This window comes from Archocentrus centrarchus, chromosome 22 (genome assembly GCF_007364275.1).
Source record: "Archocentrus centrarchus isolate MPI-CPG fArcCen1 chromosome 22, fArcCen1, whole genome shotgun sequence".
Classification (NCBI taxonomy): Eukaryota; Metazoa; Chordata; class Actinopteri; order Cichliformes; family Cichlidae; genus Archocentrus; species Archocentrus centrarchus.
Genome location: NC_044367.1, coordinates 16,861,072 through 16,876,409, shown reverse-complemented (window position 1 = coordinate 16,876,409; position 15,338 = coordinate 16,861,072). Strand labels below are relative to the sequence as shown.

General features: G+C 41.9%; 2 protein-coding genes and 1 pseudogene across 2 annotated transcripts; all 3 read left to right on the top strand.

The window, feature by feature from the left end:
- Positions 1 to 2,804: 2,804 nt before the first annotated feature.
- Positions 2,805 to 4,329, top strand: LOC115772806 (GTPase IMAP family member 7-like; annotated as a pseudogene).
- A 1,475-nt stretch (positions 4,330 to 5,804) lies between these two features.
- LOC115772807 (cancer-related regulator of actin dynamics homolog) lies at positions 5,805 to 7,237 on the top strand. Its single transcript, XM_030719195.1, has one exon. It carries the CDS (start codon positions 6,187 to 6,189, stop codon positions 6,895 to 6,897), a length of 711 nt encoding a protein of 236 aa, XP_030575055.1. The 5' UTR covers positions 5,805 to 6,186; the 3' UTR covers positions 6,898 to 7,237.
- Positions 7,238 to 9,728: 2,491 nt separating this feature from the next.
- On the top strand, positions 9,729 to 13,591 carry sumo3a (small ubiquitin like modifier 3a). Its single transcript, XM_030718555.1, has 5 exons — positions 9,729 to 9,865; positions 10,723 to 10,851; positions 10,940 to 11,011; positions 11,216 to 11,364; positions 11,413 to 13,591. Exons 1-4 carry the CDS (start codon positions 9,845 to 9,847, stop codon positions 11,276 to 11,278), a joined length of 285 nt encoding a protein of 94 aa, XP_030574415.1. The 5' UTR covers positions 9,729 to 9,844; the 3' UTR covers positions 11,279 to 11,364; positions 11,413 to 13,591.
- Positions 13,592 to 15,338: the final 1,747 nt, after the last annotated feature.

Genomic DNA, 15,338 nt, shown 5'->3' with positions numbered 1-15,338 from the left:
AAACAGTGCATTATGGGAACCCCCCCAGCAGACTATGCCTATAGCAGCATAACTAAGGGGTGGTTCAGGGTCACCTGATCCAGCCCTAACTATAAGCTTGATCAAAAAGGAACGTTTTAAGTCTAATCTTAAAAACAGAGAGGGTGTCTGTCTCCCGAATCCAAGCTGGGAGCTGGTTCCACAGAAGAGGGGCCTGAAAGCTGAAGGCTCTGCCTCCCATTCTACTCTTAAGTATCCTAGGAACCAGAAGTAAGCCAGCAGTCTGAGAGCGAAGTGCTCTGTTGGGGTGATATGGTACTATGAGGTCTTTGAGATAAGATGGGGCTTGATTATTCAAGACCTTGTATGTGAGGAGAAGGATTTTAAATTCTATTCTAGATTTAACAGGAAGCCAATGAAGAGAAGCCAATATGGGAGAAATATGCTCTCTCTTTCTAGTCCCTGTCAGTACTCTAGCTGCAGCATTTTGGATCAGCTGAAGACTTTTCAGGGAGCGTTTAGGACAGCCTGATAATAACGAATTACAGTAGTCCACCCTAGAAGTAATAAATGCATGGATTAGCTTTTCAGCATCACTGAGAAAGGATGTTTCTAATTTTAGAAATATTGCGCAAATGCAAAAAAGCGGTCCTACATATTTGTTTAATATGTGCATTGAAGGACATATCCTGGTCAAAAATGACTCCAAGATTTCTCACAGTGTTACTGGAGGCCAAAGTAATGCCATCCAGAGTAAGTATCTGGTTAGACACCATGTTAGTCCCTACTGCTGTGTAATTCATTAAAGTAAATGTAAATGTTACTAAGAAATGATCAGACAGGAGGGGCTTTCAGGGAATACTGTTAAGTCTTCAGTTTCTATGCCATATGTCAGGACAAGATCCACAGTATGATTAAAGTGGTGGGTGGGCTCCTTTATATTTTGAGAGAAGCCAATTGAATCTAACAATAGGTTAAATGCAGTGTTGAGGCTGTCATTTTCAGCATCTGCATGGATGTTAAAATCACCCACTATAATGATTTTATCTGAACTGAGCACTAAATCAGATAAAAAGTTTGAGAAATCAGACAGAAACTCTGAGTAGGGACCAGGTGGACGATAGATAATAACAAATAAAACAGCTTTTTGATTTTCCCAATTAGGATGGACAAGACTAAGAGTCAGGCTTTCAAAAGAATGAAAACTTTGTCTGGGTCTCTGATTAATTAATAAGCTGGAATTGAAGATTGCAGCTAATCCTCCTCCTCGACCTGTGCTTCGAGCATTCTGACAGTTACTGTGACTCGGGGGTGTTTATTCATTTAAACTAACATATTCATCCTGCTGTAACCAGGTTTCTGTAAGACAGAATAAATCAATACGTTGATCAATTATTAAATCATTTACTAATAGGGACTTGGAAGAGAGAGACCTAATGTTTAACAATCCACATTTAATTGTTTTATTCTTTGGTGCAGTTGATGAAGCTGTATTATTTATTGTTTTTGAATTTTTATGCTTAAATAGCTTTTTGCTTATTTTAGCTTTGGTGTTTGGTGGTCTGGGAGCAGGCACCGACTCTATGGGGATGGGGTTTTGGGGGGATGGCAGGAGGAGAGAAGCTGCAGAGAGGCGTGTAAGACTGCAACTCTGCTTCCTGGTCTCAACCCTGGGTAGTCAGTTTTTAGGAGGGTTAATAAATTTGGCCAGATTTCTAGAAATGAGAGCTGCTCCATCCAAAGTGGGATGGATGCCGTCTCTCCTAACAAGACCAGGTTTTCCCCAGAAACTTTGCCAATTATCTATGAAGCCCACGTCATTTTTTGGACACCACTCAGACAGCCAGCGATTCAAGGAGAACATGCGGCTAAACATGTCGCTCCTGGTCTGATTGGGGAGGGGCCCAGAGAAAACTACAGAGTCCGACATCGTTTTTGCAAAGTTACACACCGAGTCAATATTAATTTTAGTGACCTCCGATTGGCGTAACCGGGTGTCATTACTGCCGACGTGAATAACGATCTTACCAAATCTACGATTAGCCTTAGCCAGCAGTTTCAAATTTCCATGAATGTCGCCTGCTCTGGCCCCTGGAAGACATTTGACTATGGTCGCCGGTGTCTCTAGCTTCACGTTTCTCAAAACAGAGTCACCAATAACCAGAGTTTGTTCCTCGGCGGGTGTGTCGCCGAGTGGAGAAAAACGGTTAGAGACGTGAACAGGTTGGTGGTGTACCCGGGGCTTCTGCTTAGGACTACGCTTCCTCCTCACCGTCACCCAGCTGGCCTGTTTTCCCTGCTGCTCGGGATCTGCTGGGGGGGAGCTAACGGCGGCTAAGCTACCACGGTCCGCACCCGCTACAGGGGCCTGGCTAGATGTAGGATTTTCCAGGGTGCGGAGCCGAGTCTCCAGTTCAAAAAGCCTGGCCTCCAGAGCTACAAACAGACTACATTTATTACAAGTACCGTTACTGCTAAAGGAGGCCGAGGAGTAACTAAACATGTGACACCCAGAGCAGGAAAGTGCAGGAGAGACAGGAGAAGAAGCCATGCTGGTAGTGAGTCGGCTAAGGGCTAAGCTACTAGCTGAGCTAAGCTAGCGAATTTCTAAAAACAAATAAAGTGAGTAATGTGAATACAGGTGATTCAGCAAAGAGTATGCTATTTAAAGTAGGTGAAGATTACACTAAAATATGTTATTATCCAGATAAATCGAGTTATACAGATATAACAGCTAACAGACAGCAAAACACTGTGCTCCGGAACAGGAAGTGATACAATACCGCAGTGAGAGCCAACACCATACAGGTAGAGAGCTCCTGAATTCTCAGGCAGCAAAAGCCAGAGGTAGCCAGAAGTAATAACTTGGTCAGAAGGAAGTTTTGCATCATCCAGATTTTTGCATACAGGTGCTCAGAAACCTCTCCCAAACTATAAACAGGTGTCACTTACGTGGAATACATTTTTCCTGCTCAGGAAAGAGTAAACATGTAGCTTTCCACACAGTCTCTGTATCTGAGGCTGTCACACTGAATCTCACTGATATAGGCCGGTCCACCTTATGTGGGCGGGCACTTGCACCATATTAATTGTGGTGAGGTTTGGTGGTGTTTTACTCGGACAGGTGCCGAGATGGGTACCCACTCCTCAGTCCCAGCAGGTGAAGTTGGAATATTTTATATACCAATATACCAATCAGGTTGAAGTGGTTTCATTATTGGAATTTCATGTCGTTTCTTTTCACAGGGGCTCCTCTGAGAATTGTGATGGTTGGGAAAACTGGAGTGGGGAAAAGCGCAGTGGGTAACACCATACTGGGCCGGAGGTATTTCAAGTCGTTGTCGAGTCCCCAGTCTGTGACAGAGACATGTGAGAGAGAACGGGTCCACTGCCACAGACAGATGCATATAATCGACACGCCCGGCATTTTGGATACATCTAAAAGTGCTGAGAACATAAAGAAAGAGATTGCAAAATGCATCCACGTGTGCACTCCGGGACCTCACGTCTTCATCCTGGTCCTTCAGATTGGCAGGTTCACCAAAGAAGAAGAAAACTGCGTGCAAGCCCTGGAACCCGAGTTTTCTAAGTACGTGATTGTCCTGTTCACGCGTGGCGACGAGCTGAAGAAGAAAACCATACAGCAGTATCTGCAAACCGGGCACCCCAAACTTCAAGAGGTGATAAACAAGTGTGGTAACCGTTACCACGTCTTCAACAACAAGAAAATGAGGAACAGAGCTCAGGTGGCCAAGCTGATCAGGAAGATTGAGATGGTGTCAGCGAATGGGGGAAAGTGCTGTGCTGTGATGAGCTGTTTGAGCAGTCCTTTCAGCAGCAGCTGGATAACAGTGATGCAGTGAGGCAGCCGGATAACACCGCCTCCATGTATGACCTGCTGCAGAGGGTGATACTGTTTCAGGCAGCTCTGGCCACCTCCTCCCAGAACAGCGCCTGCAGCCCGGAGCAGTGTGACACCGCTCCAGCGTACTCGCTGATCGGATAAGATTCTGATTCTTTTCTCGGGCTTCGGCTCCTCTTATAAAAAAACAGCTCAGTCAGATTAGCTGCTGGTTTTTATCAGCACGTTCATTCTTAGTTCTTCAGTGGGAGGCTTTACTGCTTTTCTCTGATTCATGCCTTTAATCACTGAATCTCCTACAGTTACCAAATGATTAAGCTAATAATACATCTACTGTAATACCTAATCAATACCCAATGTTATTTTATAATGAAAATGATCCTGGTAATGCAAATGAGTCAAACCTCTTTATTTATCTGTGTTGTCTCTGAATTCAGCTCCTGTTAATTAGACTAATTATTAATTAGTCTGCTCTTTAAAATAAAACTGCTGTCACGCTGTCTGTTCATTCAAAACATCAGCAATAAAGTTACCACTGCTAAAAACGTGCTCTCTGTGGTTCTTTACTGTCACAGAAGGCATTAAATAAATCAATAGCAGTTGCAGCACATTGTAATACAAGTACTGATAATTGGCTAATATGATACTGCTGTATAATATAATGCATGTGGCTGTGGCTCAGGAGGATTTGCCCCTTTTGATGTATACCCTCCTGTTTTTACCCCTTATGAGTTTCTCCAGATTTTCAATCAATAGCTGACTCTACTAATTGGAAGGCTGGTGGTTCAATTCCTGGCTGCTCCAGTCTCAAACTATCTTTGGGCAAGATGCTGAACCCCAAGTTGCTCTGCGACGCAACCGTCGGAGTATGAATGTGTGACTGTCAGTAAGTAAGCTTGTGTGAATGTGTGTTGGTGGGTAAATGCAAACATGTATAAAGTAGAGTTACAGTAGAAAAGCGCTGTATAGGAACGAGTCCGTTTACCATGTGTTGTGATTGACAGTCTGTTGTAAGGTGAAGCCACCACACCTGAAGCCTTTAGAGTCCCTCTACAGATTTTAGGGCTGCTGGAAAATCTTGACTTGAGGAATTTTGCGAACTCACTGAGAGATTTCCTGATGATCGTCTAAGTGGTGCAGGGCTGTCGAGGCTAGAATAAAGAACATTCATACATGCCTTTGCTTTTCAAATACAAACGGTTACATTATATTTGGTATGCAAAGGTTGTAGTGACACATTGTCCACAAAAACAGACCAGACTGCTATTAATGCATGGTAAGGTTTTAAAGAGAAATAAATACTTTGACACCATATATGTGGGTTAGGTCTCACTGTCTGTTACATGATGAACTTGTTAAACAAAAACTACAGATTGAGGTGGTGCTGTACTTACTAATGTCGCCTGAAGCATGAAGGGTTTGATTGTTTCCAGAGATGCTGAGGAGGAAAAAAAACCTCTAGGTATAAAATGTTGTTTGCATGTTGGGGGTGATTGCACTGGGCTCCAAATAGATTATTGAAGGTGTTTGGAGGCAGAGATGTCACTGAATTATTATTGTATCTATTTTTTTTTTTTTTATCGTAATCACGATCGAGTGGTTGTTTGGCGATGCTGAAGTCGATGACGATGGCGATCGTGATCGCGATCCCCGGGTTCGCGTCGTCGAGTCCTCGACCTGCGATTGCAGCGGCCTTTGCGTAGCCTCGCTTTCGGTCCGGTCTGGTCCGGTCTCGTGTGCTTGAGTGTGTCTGTGTCTGTGTGTGTGAGTGTCCGTGTCCGTGTGTGTGTGTGTGTGTGTGTGTGTGTATCTGTGTGAGTGTGTGCGTTTGTGTGTGCGAGTGTGTGTCTGTGTGCGCGCGCGTGCGTGCATGCGTGTGCGCGCGAGTGTCCCTGTCACACGCGGTGCAATGACTATCACTGGCCACTGGGGGGCGGGGGCAATAGCACACATGCAATGAATGTCACCGGCCACAGGGGGTCCCGTTGAGCTGGGAGACCTGGGGTCACCTTGACCCCCACCCCGCCGCCGCCATTGGGAGACCTGGGGTCTCCTTGACCCCCACCCCACCGCCGCCATTGGGAGACCTGGGGTCACCAACCCTAATCCAGCCAAAAAAAAAAAAAATAGGCTCATTGTTAGGTTGTTGCTAGGCAGCATGACATTACGATATCTGATATAGATAAGAACCTCCAGGCCCCTAATATACCTGTGTGCCACGTTTGGTTACTGAAATCCTGATTGTGTAGGAGGTGTTCGCGGACAGACAGACAGAGATTTGGTGTATTAAAGTAAGATTTGTCTCGATATGCTTTAGTTAGAGATCCTAAGAGGGTCACACCACAATGCCCAGAAAAAGGAAAGGTTCTTCATTATCCCGCAGCACGAAGGATGCCATGCGGAAGAAGAAAAACAGGGCCAGTGAATCCCAGCATCAAAGAGAATCTAGACTGGAAAATGCCAGATTAGCTCAAGCTTCACGGAAACAGCGAGAAACCAGCGAAGAAAGACAGCGTCGTTTGGAAACTGCCAGATTAACTCAAGCTTCGCGAAGACGACGAGAAACCAGCGAAAAAAGACGGCTTAGGTTGGAAAATGCCAAACTGGCTCAAGCTTCGCGAAGACAGCGAGAAACCAGCGAAGAAAGGCAGCGTCGGCTGGACCATGCCCGGTCAGCTCAAGCTTCACGAAGACAGCGAGAAAGCAGCGCGGAGAGGCAGTACCGGCTGCAACACGACCGGCTGGCCCAGGCTTCGCGAAGACGCCGAGAAAGCAGTGAAGAAAGGCAACTTCGCTTGGAAAATGACAGATTGGCTCATGCTTCACGAAGACGGCGAGAGACAGGCGTGGAGAGAGAGAGGCGGCTTGAAAATGACAGACAACGGCACCGTGAACATTATAGATTTGAAGTGCAGAATGGTTCCCGAAACAGAAATAGACTTGGCTGTCCGGCACCTGTATGGGATTTCCGCGAGTCAGCTTTTGAGGAGGGGCAGGTGCACTCTGAATCACCATCACTCTTCACAGTAAACATCCACAGTTTTGTCTGCGCTTGATTCTGGTTTTTAATGTTTATATGCATGCTTCTCCATCCACGTTGAAGCCTCTCGATTCTGTGTATCACAGTGCCTTGCGATTTATCACAGGTGAATCTCCACTTACTCGCCATTGTATCTTATATGAAGAAGTGGGATTGTCCTTAGCTGATAGAAGGGAGCAGCATTGTTTGATGTTTATTTACAAGGTTCAACTGCAAAGATTACCTGCTTATATCAGGACATTTTAGCTGTATCTCTTATTCACACAGAGCTTGGAAAAACTGGATTGCTGCCTATAAATGAAATGAGCTACAAAAAAATATGAAACTACATTCTCTGATTTCATGTGTCCTTGTGTTATGTGGCTGTTTGAATGTTTGTATGTTTTTTGTTTACCTCTATAAATAAAGGATTTATTAGTAATATAACTACCAAGCATATAAGTGGGCTGAAGTAAGGCCAGGATTTTGCTATCAAAAGGGATTATTATACTGTAGCATGGGCATGCACTAGTTAACACAAAATCCCATAAATAGGTTGGCTCTTAAGTAAGTGCAGCTCATAAAGAGATGTACTGATGGATGCATCAATACTGAAACCTAATAAGATTAGCAGAGAGCAAATTGGCTGAAATGAGAGTTAAAGTTTAAGAGCATAAAAATAAAGTTTAGTTTCTATTTATGTATATTGTATTTACTTTGTGAGGGATCTGTGAGTCAATGCCAGACTAGTAAGCGATTTGCATAGTTGTTTATTTACTTTTTTTTTTTTTTCAATGTCAAACACATTAAAATTGGTTTATCAGCATTAGCAATGTGTCCCACACAAACATACCCTTTTTTCCACATTGGCCACCTTTATACAGCTGTGGTCAGAAGTTTACAAGCATTCATCATGGGCAGGAATGTCATGGTAATTTGGGGCTTTTAATGATTTCTTTGAACTGTTCTTTTTCAGGGTGGAATGATTGTACAGCATACATCTTTAATGACTTTAAAAAAACAACAATTGGGCACACAAGTTTGAATTTATTTTAGATTTTCTGTAATCCAAACAGGGTCAAAAGTATACACAGGCAAAAATATATGCATGCACCCCCACTAATATTTGGTGAAATGTCCCTTAGCAAGTTGGATCTTGAGCAGGCGTTTTGGGTAGCCATCAACAAGCTTCTGGCATAATTCTGGCTGGATATTTGACCACTCTTCTTGGCAGAATTCATTTAAATTGTTTGGTTTCCTGGCACGAACCCAGTCTTTTAGCATAGTTCACAAATTTTCATTAGGCTTGAGGTCAAGGCTTTGGAAAAAAAAACATTCCAGAAGCTTAATGTTAGTCTCTTTTATCCATTCCAAAGCTAGTTTTGTGTGTATGCGGTCAGTGTCCAGTTGGAACACCCAGTTTTGTCCAAGTTTCAACTGTCTAGCTGTTGAGTTGAGGTGGTCCTCCTTTATTTTTCCATCTGCTTTGTGCAATATACCAGTACCACTGGCAGCAAAATAGCACTAGTGTATGATGTTGCCACCACAATACTTGACACTATGCATAGCATCATGCTCTGGGGCTGTTTTGCTGCCAGTGGTACTGGTACTTTGCTGGTTGGTACAGTGTTCTTAGGCCTGAAAGCCTCACCACTACTCCTCCAATCATACCTCTTGTCATTGTGGCCAAACAGCTCAATCTTTCTCATCTGACCATGAAACTTTTCTCCAGAAGGCATTTGGCTTGTCCATGCGGCCAACTGGAAATTTCAGTCAAGCTCAAAGGTGGTGATTTTGGAGCAGGGGCTTTTTTTTTTGGTCGGCACCCTCTCAGTCATGATGTAAAACTCACTTTCACTGTGAACGGCGATGCTTGTGTTCTAGCAGTTTCCAGTTCAGGGCAGGCTGGAGCCTTGGTGGTTTTTAGCTTGTTACTGAACATCCTAACCGATTTCCTGTCATCTGAGGGTGACAGTTTGGGTCTTCTTCCAGACTTTGGCAAAGTGGTGACACAGTTGTTTGAACTGATGATCTTGGAATCTGCGGCTGTTTAGAAATTGCTCCAAGAGACCTTCCCAACTTATGTAAATGTATAATTCTCCTTCTTAGATCTTCACTGAGTTCCTTGAACTTTCCAGTTGTTCTGAATATTAGTCAATCCAATGAGTGCTGTTAAACAAATCCATTTTATGCTGGCAAAGTGAGACTACCATTTATAGTTAATCATGATCACTAACGAGAAACTAATAGGTCTTAGGTTTTATTGTCAAATTAATATACAATTCAGCACCACTTATTAAAAGATTTTAGTGTGTGTATGTATGTATTTGAGCATGTATGTATACTTCTGACTCTGTGTGGATTAGACAAAGTCTAATATAAATTCTAAATTGGGCATCCAATTCTTATTTTTTGAAGTAATTAAAGATGTATGCTGTACAATCATTCCACCCTGGAAAAAGAACAGTTCAAAGAAATTATCCAAAAGTCTACCATGGCATTCACGTCTATCACCAGTGTATGTAAACGTCTGACGACTACTGAACGTCTGACTTTCTTAAGACAAATAAGTTAAAAGAGTCCAAGCTATTTCTAATAATAATAATAAATTAAAATCCAACTGAGCATTACATTTAAACCCATTCTGGAAACTAAGTCAAACTATACTAAACTGAAAAAACATTTAAAATGAATGCCAGTTAGAACTACAGAACTACAATAGCTGCGACTTACAGGTGGTTTGTTATTGGGTTTCTTTTGCGCGCACATCAAGAGGTTTCGCGTGATCGAGTATTTTGCAGAGATGCGCGCTCCCGCGATTTCCCAAACCACGTGGTCTTTTAAGGTCCAATGGCTTATTTGCAGCAGCGGTCTATGGCGCGTACTCGTCAGTAGGGGAGAGGAGAGGACAGAAGGCGGCAGAAAGACAAATAAAGCCGAACTAGCAGATTTTTCAGAAAACCGCAACACGAAACCCAGTCGAGATGTCAGAGGAAAAGCCAAAGGTAATATATTTAGATTCATAGAGCTGCTTGTTTGTTATGATGGCTGATTCGAGCTCCTGCGAAACCGTCGCTCAGATGTGCAATCTAAAAATGGCCTGGTTTTGCACGTTTCTGTAAATCGGCGCAGTGTTTGTTTCGCAAATGAATGAGTACCCGCATATCCATATCTGCGTTTATATGCGCTCACACAGGCCACTGTAGGTATAAAACGGAAGAGATGTTTTCCCACTAATTATGAGTTAAAGGGTTGTGAACATAAATGTCAATTACACCATGATTGCTATTTGCGGATTTTTTTTTCTTTGTCGAAACGGGACCACGCTACGTCCGCAACGCCGCAAATGCCGCAATTGCAGTAGTGGCCGAAGAGCGCAAATTGAGGTGACGCACCGCCTTAAAAACTGATGTGACCACGGTATACTGGCAGGTTTTTTTTTTCTTTCTTTCTTTCTTTCCGTTGTGGTGCTCGTTTTACTTCAGTACAACAAAACAAAACTGCTAGCAGCGTTAGCCGGCAGCTAAACTCAACACTGGTTCTGAGCCTAGCCTGGAGCTAATCATGCTAACATTAGCGCCTGTGAGTGCCCGGTAAGCACAGACGGTAACCTGCCTGCATTATCCAGCTCAATGCACGTTTGTTTCGGTCAAAGCATTTGCTGAATAGTATGGGGTTAATTCAACACAAGTCACACCGGTATTTTCTGAAAAAAGCTATTAAAATTGGAGGCTATATGTGGCTTACATTTTACTTTGTATATATGCCTTAGCTAGCTGGGCTGCTAACTGTATTGTGTATGTCGCTTAAAGAAAACATGTATTTCTGTGATTGTTAACCCACTGGTTTTTCTACGCTGCAGGAAGGAGTAAAGACTGAGAATGACCACATCAACCTCAAGGTTGCAGGGCAAGATGGGTCGGTGGTTCAGTTCAAAATAAAAAGACACACACCTCTCAGTAAGCTAATGAAGGCGTACTGTGAACGACAGGTAAGCAAGCCGCTGTACGTCCTTAAGCAGCATCATTAGTTGCACACTTAATTTTCTTTTAATTAAAATTCTGCATCTTATTCTGCAGGGACTCTCAATAAGGCAGATCAGGTTCAGGTTCGATGGCCAGCCGATCAATGAGACGGATACACCTGCACAGGTATGTTATTGCCACCATTATAAAACTTATTTAAATTAACTTGGAGAAGTCTGCCACAATTATCAAGATGCTTTCAGTTTCTTTTTTTCTTCAAAACATGACCAGCACACTTTGTAACTCCCTGAAATCACTTGAATATGTTTGCACCACTAAAAAAGTGTGAATATTCACTATATGGGACATCTTTTCCCCCTATTTTCTCAGCTGGAAATGGAAGATGAAGACACCATAGATGTTTTCCAGCAGCAGACAGGCGGGCATTGCTAAGCCCTACCCACCTCATTGATGGCCACCCTCAGACAACGCCCTCAACCACCTTCACTGTTCATCCCTTCCCCACCACTCCTCTCAGCTTATTATTATTATTATTATTATTATTATTATTATTATTATTATTATTATTATTATTATTATTATTATTATTATTATTCCTTAAGTTTAAAGATGTCTGTCATGGTTTTCGTCAGGTGTGGGCGGGGGCCTCGTCAGCTGTTTATGTGCTGTCTCAGTCAGGACTGAACATTTGTGTGTGTCAACAGTCTCTCTGCTGGCCAGTCAGGACACCGATTTTGTTCTGGCACCGCAGGCTGTGATTGGACCAACAGCTCATCACAGCTGTTCCTGGTTTGTCACTGCTTTTGGTTCACAGTGCAGTGAAAGCTTAGTATCCAGTAGTTTCACTGTTTTCATCCATCAGGGTTGAACGCGAGGCTCTGCGAGTATTTTGTCAGTGGGCATGAAAATGGTTTGAAGTGGAAGCACTATCTGAACTTAATACACACATGCTTTCCATTTCACTTTATTTTTGTGTGTGTGTTTGTTGTCTGAATGGTGACTCCTGCTTTTTTCTCAAATGCATTTTAATTCTCTTTGCATTTTAGGTGCTTCTGCAATTTTTCTTCTTTTGTAATTTTTTTTTTTTTTTTTTTTGGTCAGTTATTTTAAGTGTAACACCCATGGGGCATATGATCGGCATCTTTTTTTTTTTTTTTTTTTTTTTTTACTTTTCCACCCCCTCCTATACAGCAGTATCAGAATGGGTGTTAGATAAATGTTGTGGGGCTTGGACCAATACTCCAAAAAACTGAACGTCTGCTTCATATTTGACGTGCTTCTCTCTAAAAGCAAACTTCAAGGTGAAAACTGTCATATTTAAAGGCGTTTATATTGCATCAGTGTTTGCTTCCTCCTAGATGGCTACTAACTGAACGATTGTATCTGCGGTACACAGATAAATGCTTATTCAGAAAAATGCTTGTTTCAGGGGAGAGAATTCATTAATACCACATAAGTGCAGCCACAGGTGGAGTTATTTGGCATTTGATTTGGTAAAGAGTCTCTTGGTGCAAAATATGTAACTTTTTAAAAAAAAAAATTTATTTTTTTGTTCTGTTTTTCAAAGTGGGCCAGTGACCAGTCTATGATAATTTTAAAAGGTCTGCTTGTGGTAGAGGGCGGGATGTGGGTGGGAATAACTGAAAGGTTCTTCCTCAGTGCTATTTTGAGTTCAGGTGTCTCATCCCCTGTATTGCCCTTGGACAAGTAGGCTGACGAGAAAAGGGATTTTTAGATATTTGAGGATGAACAGCTTCAAATTCGAGCAACGCCCAACAAAAGTTGAAATGTTTTTGTTAAGACACCAACACTTTCCACTGCTACGCCAGCTGCTGAGATGCTGTCTGCCTGTGTGTTTTGCTGCAGTGTTACAGTGGCAGTCTTTCAAGTGGTGATGAGTGTCTCACTATTTTTACATTCTGGAGAGTGAAGCATGCAGTTTGTTGCATATCAGGTCAGGGAGGTCAGCCAATGGAGTTTGGGAGATAAGTCTTCTATACCCACAGGGCCCCGTTCTTCGTATGTGGGTAACCAAATTAGCCCAAATTAGCTTTGAATGTAAATAGTCTGAAATGAGCTTAATTTTTTTTTTTCCAGTTCAGCCACGATTCCTGCAAAAAACACCCAGCTTTCTTGAAGTTAGTTCAGAACTAAGTTTATTTAAAATGGTTATTAGGAAAGGCTGTATCTTTCAGAGTTAAGTACATGTTAAAATACATCAAAATAAAATCAATACAGCTAATATTAAAACCTACAGTCTATATTTTGTGTCAAAAGCTATATCTGAATATTTTCAGCAGCTACAATACATGTTTTTCATCTTTTATTTGAATAGTTACGAGTCAGTGCCAGTACCGAGACGTTTCTTTTTAGTGAGGAAGTAAAAGAAATCTTATTTCCTTACACGGCCATCAGCAAGCATCTGTCAATATTGTGTGGCACAGCGACATGTTGAGTTTTTGTGTGACCTGCATCTGCACAAGCTAGTCACAAGCAGCGATCATGACTTCAGCTTTTGTCACACAAAGTAAGAGCACACTTTACAACACCAACAAGTCAGCCCTCCGCTCGCATTTTAAGAACTGAGTGAGCTGGACGAAGATCAGCTGAGCTTAACTGTAAAGTACGAAGAACGGGGACCAGGTCTTGTCATGTTATGTTTTCTCTACTGATTTGTACATTATTTGTGGTCTTTTACTACTGTATACAATAAATATAGTTTGGTACTCAGATTTTATCTTGCAAGCTTTTTCTTTTTTGTGTGTGTTTGACCAATAAATCTCAGTGTTTTTAGATGCTTTACAATTAAGTCCTTTCAGCTGCAACCCTGTGGATTTAATTCATATTTGTTCCTCTTGGCTGTGCCTTTTCAATTAGCTTTTTTGTGCTGCAGCCAACTCTGAGATGGGCCATATTTGTGTCACTATTATACATTTTCACTTGTCAGAATATGTATATAATTTATATTTGGTAGGAATGTGGCTTGTTTTAGCAAAAAAGGTTTAGTTTTTATTGAGGCCTTGCGTTCTAATGCTCAAAAGTAACCATTAGGTGGCACCACTGGTCCATAACAATCCTGCATCTTAAATGTGTTCAAGAATACATGAAACAGCAACCTGTAGCAGTATATTAGAAAAAAACAAATAAAACTGAAGCATGATTCAGAAAATACAACAAAAAACTTTTTTTTTTTTTTTTTTTTTTTTTTTTTTTTTTTCTGGAGTGGTCCATTTCTTCCTGTAGTAGACAAAAGATCACTAAGGTAAATGAGAAAAAAAAAGATGTCAAACGCTGATTATCATCTCGAACTTCTTTATTACCCAAGTCTGAATTTAGAACTCAAGATCTCATCTGATAGTCTGAGTGAATAGTTGCGTTTAGTACAACCGGAACAGTGATAAGATTAATCGCAGTGGTTGATGAGTCAAACCAGGAATAAGGAAAATCGGGCACCAGTGGACAATCTACATCTACTTTTTCTTCATCTAAACAGCTCCAGGAGTATAACAACCATTCAGTGTTGTGCCTGGCAGTAAGAGAGATTGATGAATGGATAAAGAAAAACATGTTCATATAAATTTTGCATTCTTGATAAATGTGGCACCCATGATCTTAATGTGGGCGTGAAGAAGAAAGAGTCATTTGCCTTGTAAATGTGCCGCTTTGGTGGATGAGATGATTCTGTGAGATCTGACACAAGCTGAAATGCCGCTGTTCCTCATGAGCACCCGGTGACCATCAAAATAAGATCAAACAGACCTGAGAAAAATCAATCACTGTAGTTTCTGAGTGACTAAGAACACTTTATACTCCTCTGTAGAGACTGTGTATAGTAAATTTGCAGACACTCCGCCGTGATTGACTTGGTCCAGTCAGGTTAAGATACATGCAAATATGCATTATTTGCAAATACTATTTGACCAACCTGCTCTCAGTACAGTGTCCATTACAGTCTTCACTTAATTTAATACTATTTTCCTAATTCAAAACATATATTTGGTTCTGTATACTGTATAATTTTACTATCCTGAAACATACTTTTTTCAATATTTGCACAGCTTTCAGGAAACACCCAGATGTCATGCACATACCTCGTTTCAGGCAGTAATGTGGGATAGCAACTAATATGATAAAAGCTCAGCTTATATGGACTGGTGGACCAAAGCTCACAAGGGTTGTGTAGTTTTCTTTCGATGGCCTTTTAATTTTTTTTTAAAAACAGCCTTTAGACACACATTTTCCATATATAATCACTTTCAGATATTGTGTCTGTCTGCTTGTCTGTGAGCGCACACACGCATAGATTCACAAAGTGGAGCAGCTCACCCCTCTGGCAGGTCTGTGTCATCAGATCTGTGTGGTTGAGGGAGGATGACTGACAGGCTGGTTAGTGATTTGCATGGATCGGTGTTTAAAAGGAGCTGCAGGTGCAGGTTTTTCCACACTTGTGAATGGATCTCTCTCCAAGCACAGATGCTGTGGGACTTTACAT

Excerpts from the sequence above, each read along its gene's own strand:
- LOC115772807 (XM_030719195.1), top strand. The coding sequence starts at position 6,187 with ATGCCCAGAAAAAGGAAAGGTTCTTCATTATCCCGCAGCACGAAGGAT.
- sumo3a (XM_030718555.1), top strand. The coding sequence starts at position 9,845 with ATGTCAGAGGAAAAGCCAAAG. Across the intron at positions 9,866-10,722 it reads TGTCAGAGGAAAAGCCAAAG|GAAGGAGTAAAGACTGAGAA; the intron begins GTAATATATTTA and ends TCTACGCTGCAG. Across the intron at positions 11,012-11,215 it reads AGACGGATACACCTGCACAG|CTGGAAATGGAAGATGAAGA; the intron begins GTATGTTATTGC and ends CTATTTTCTCAG.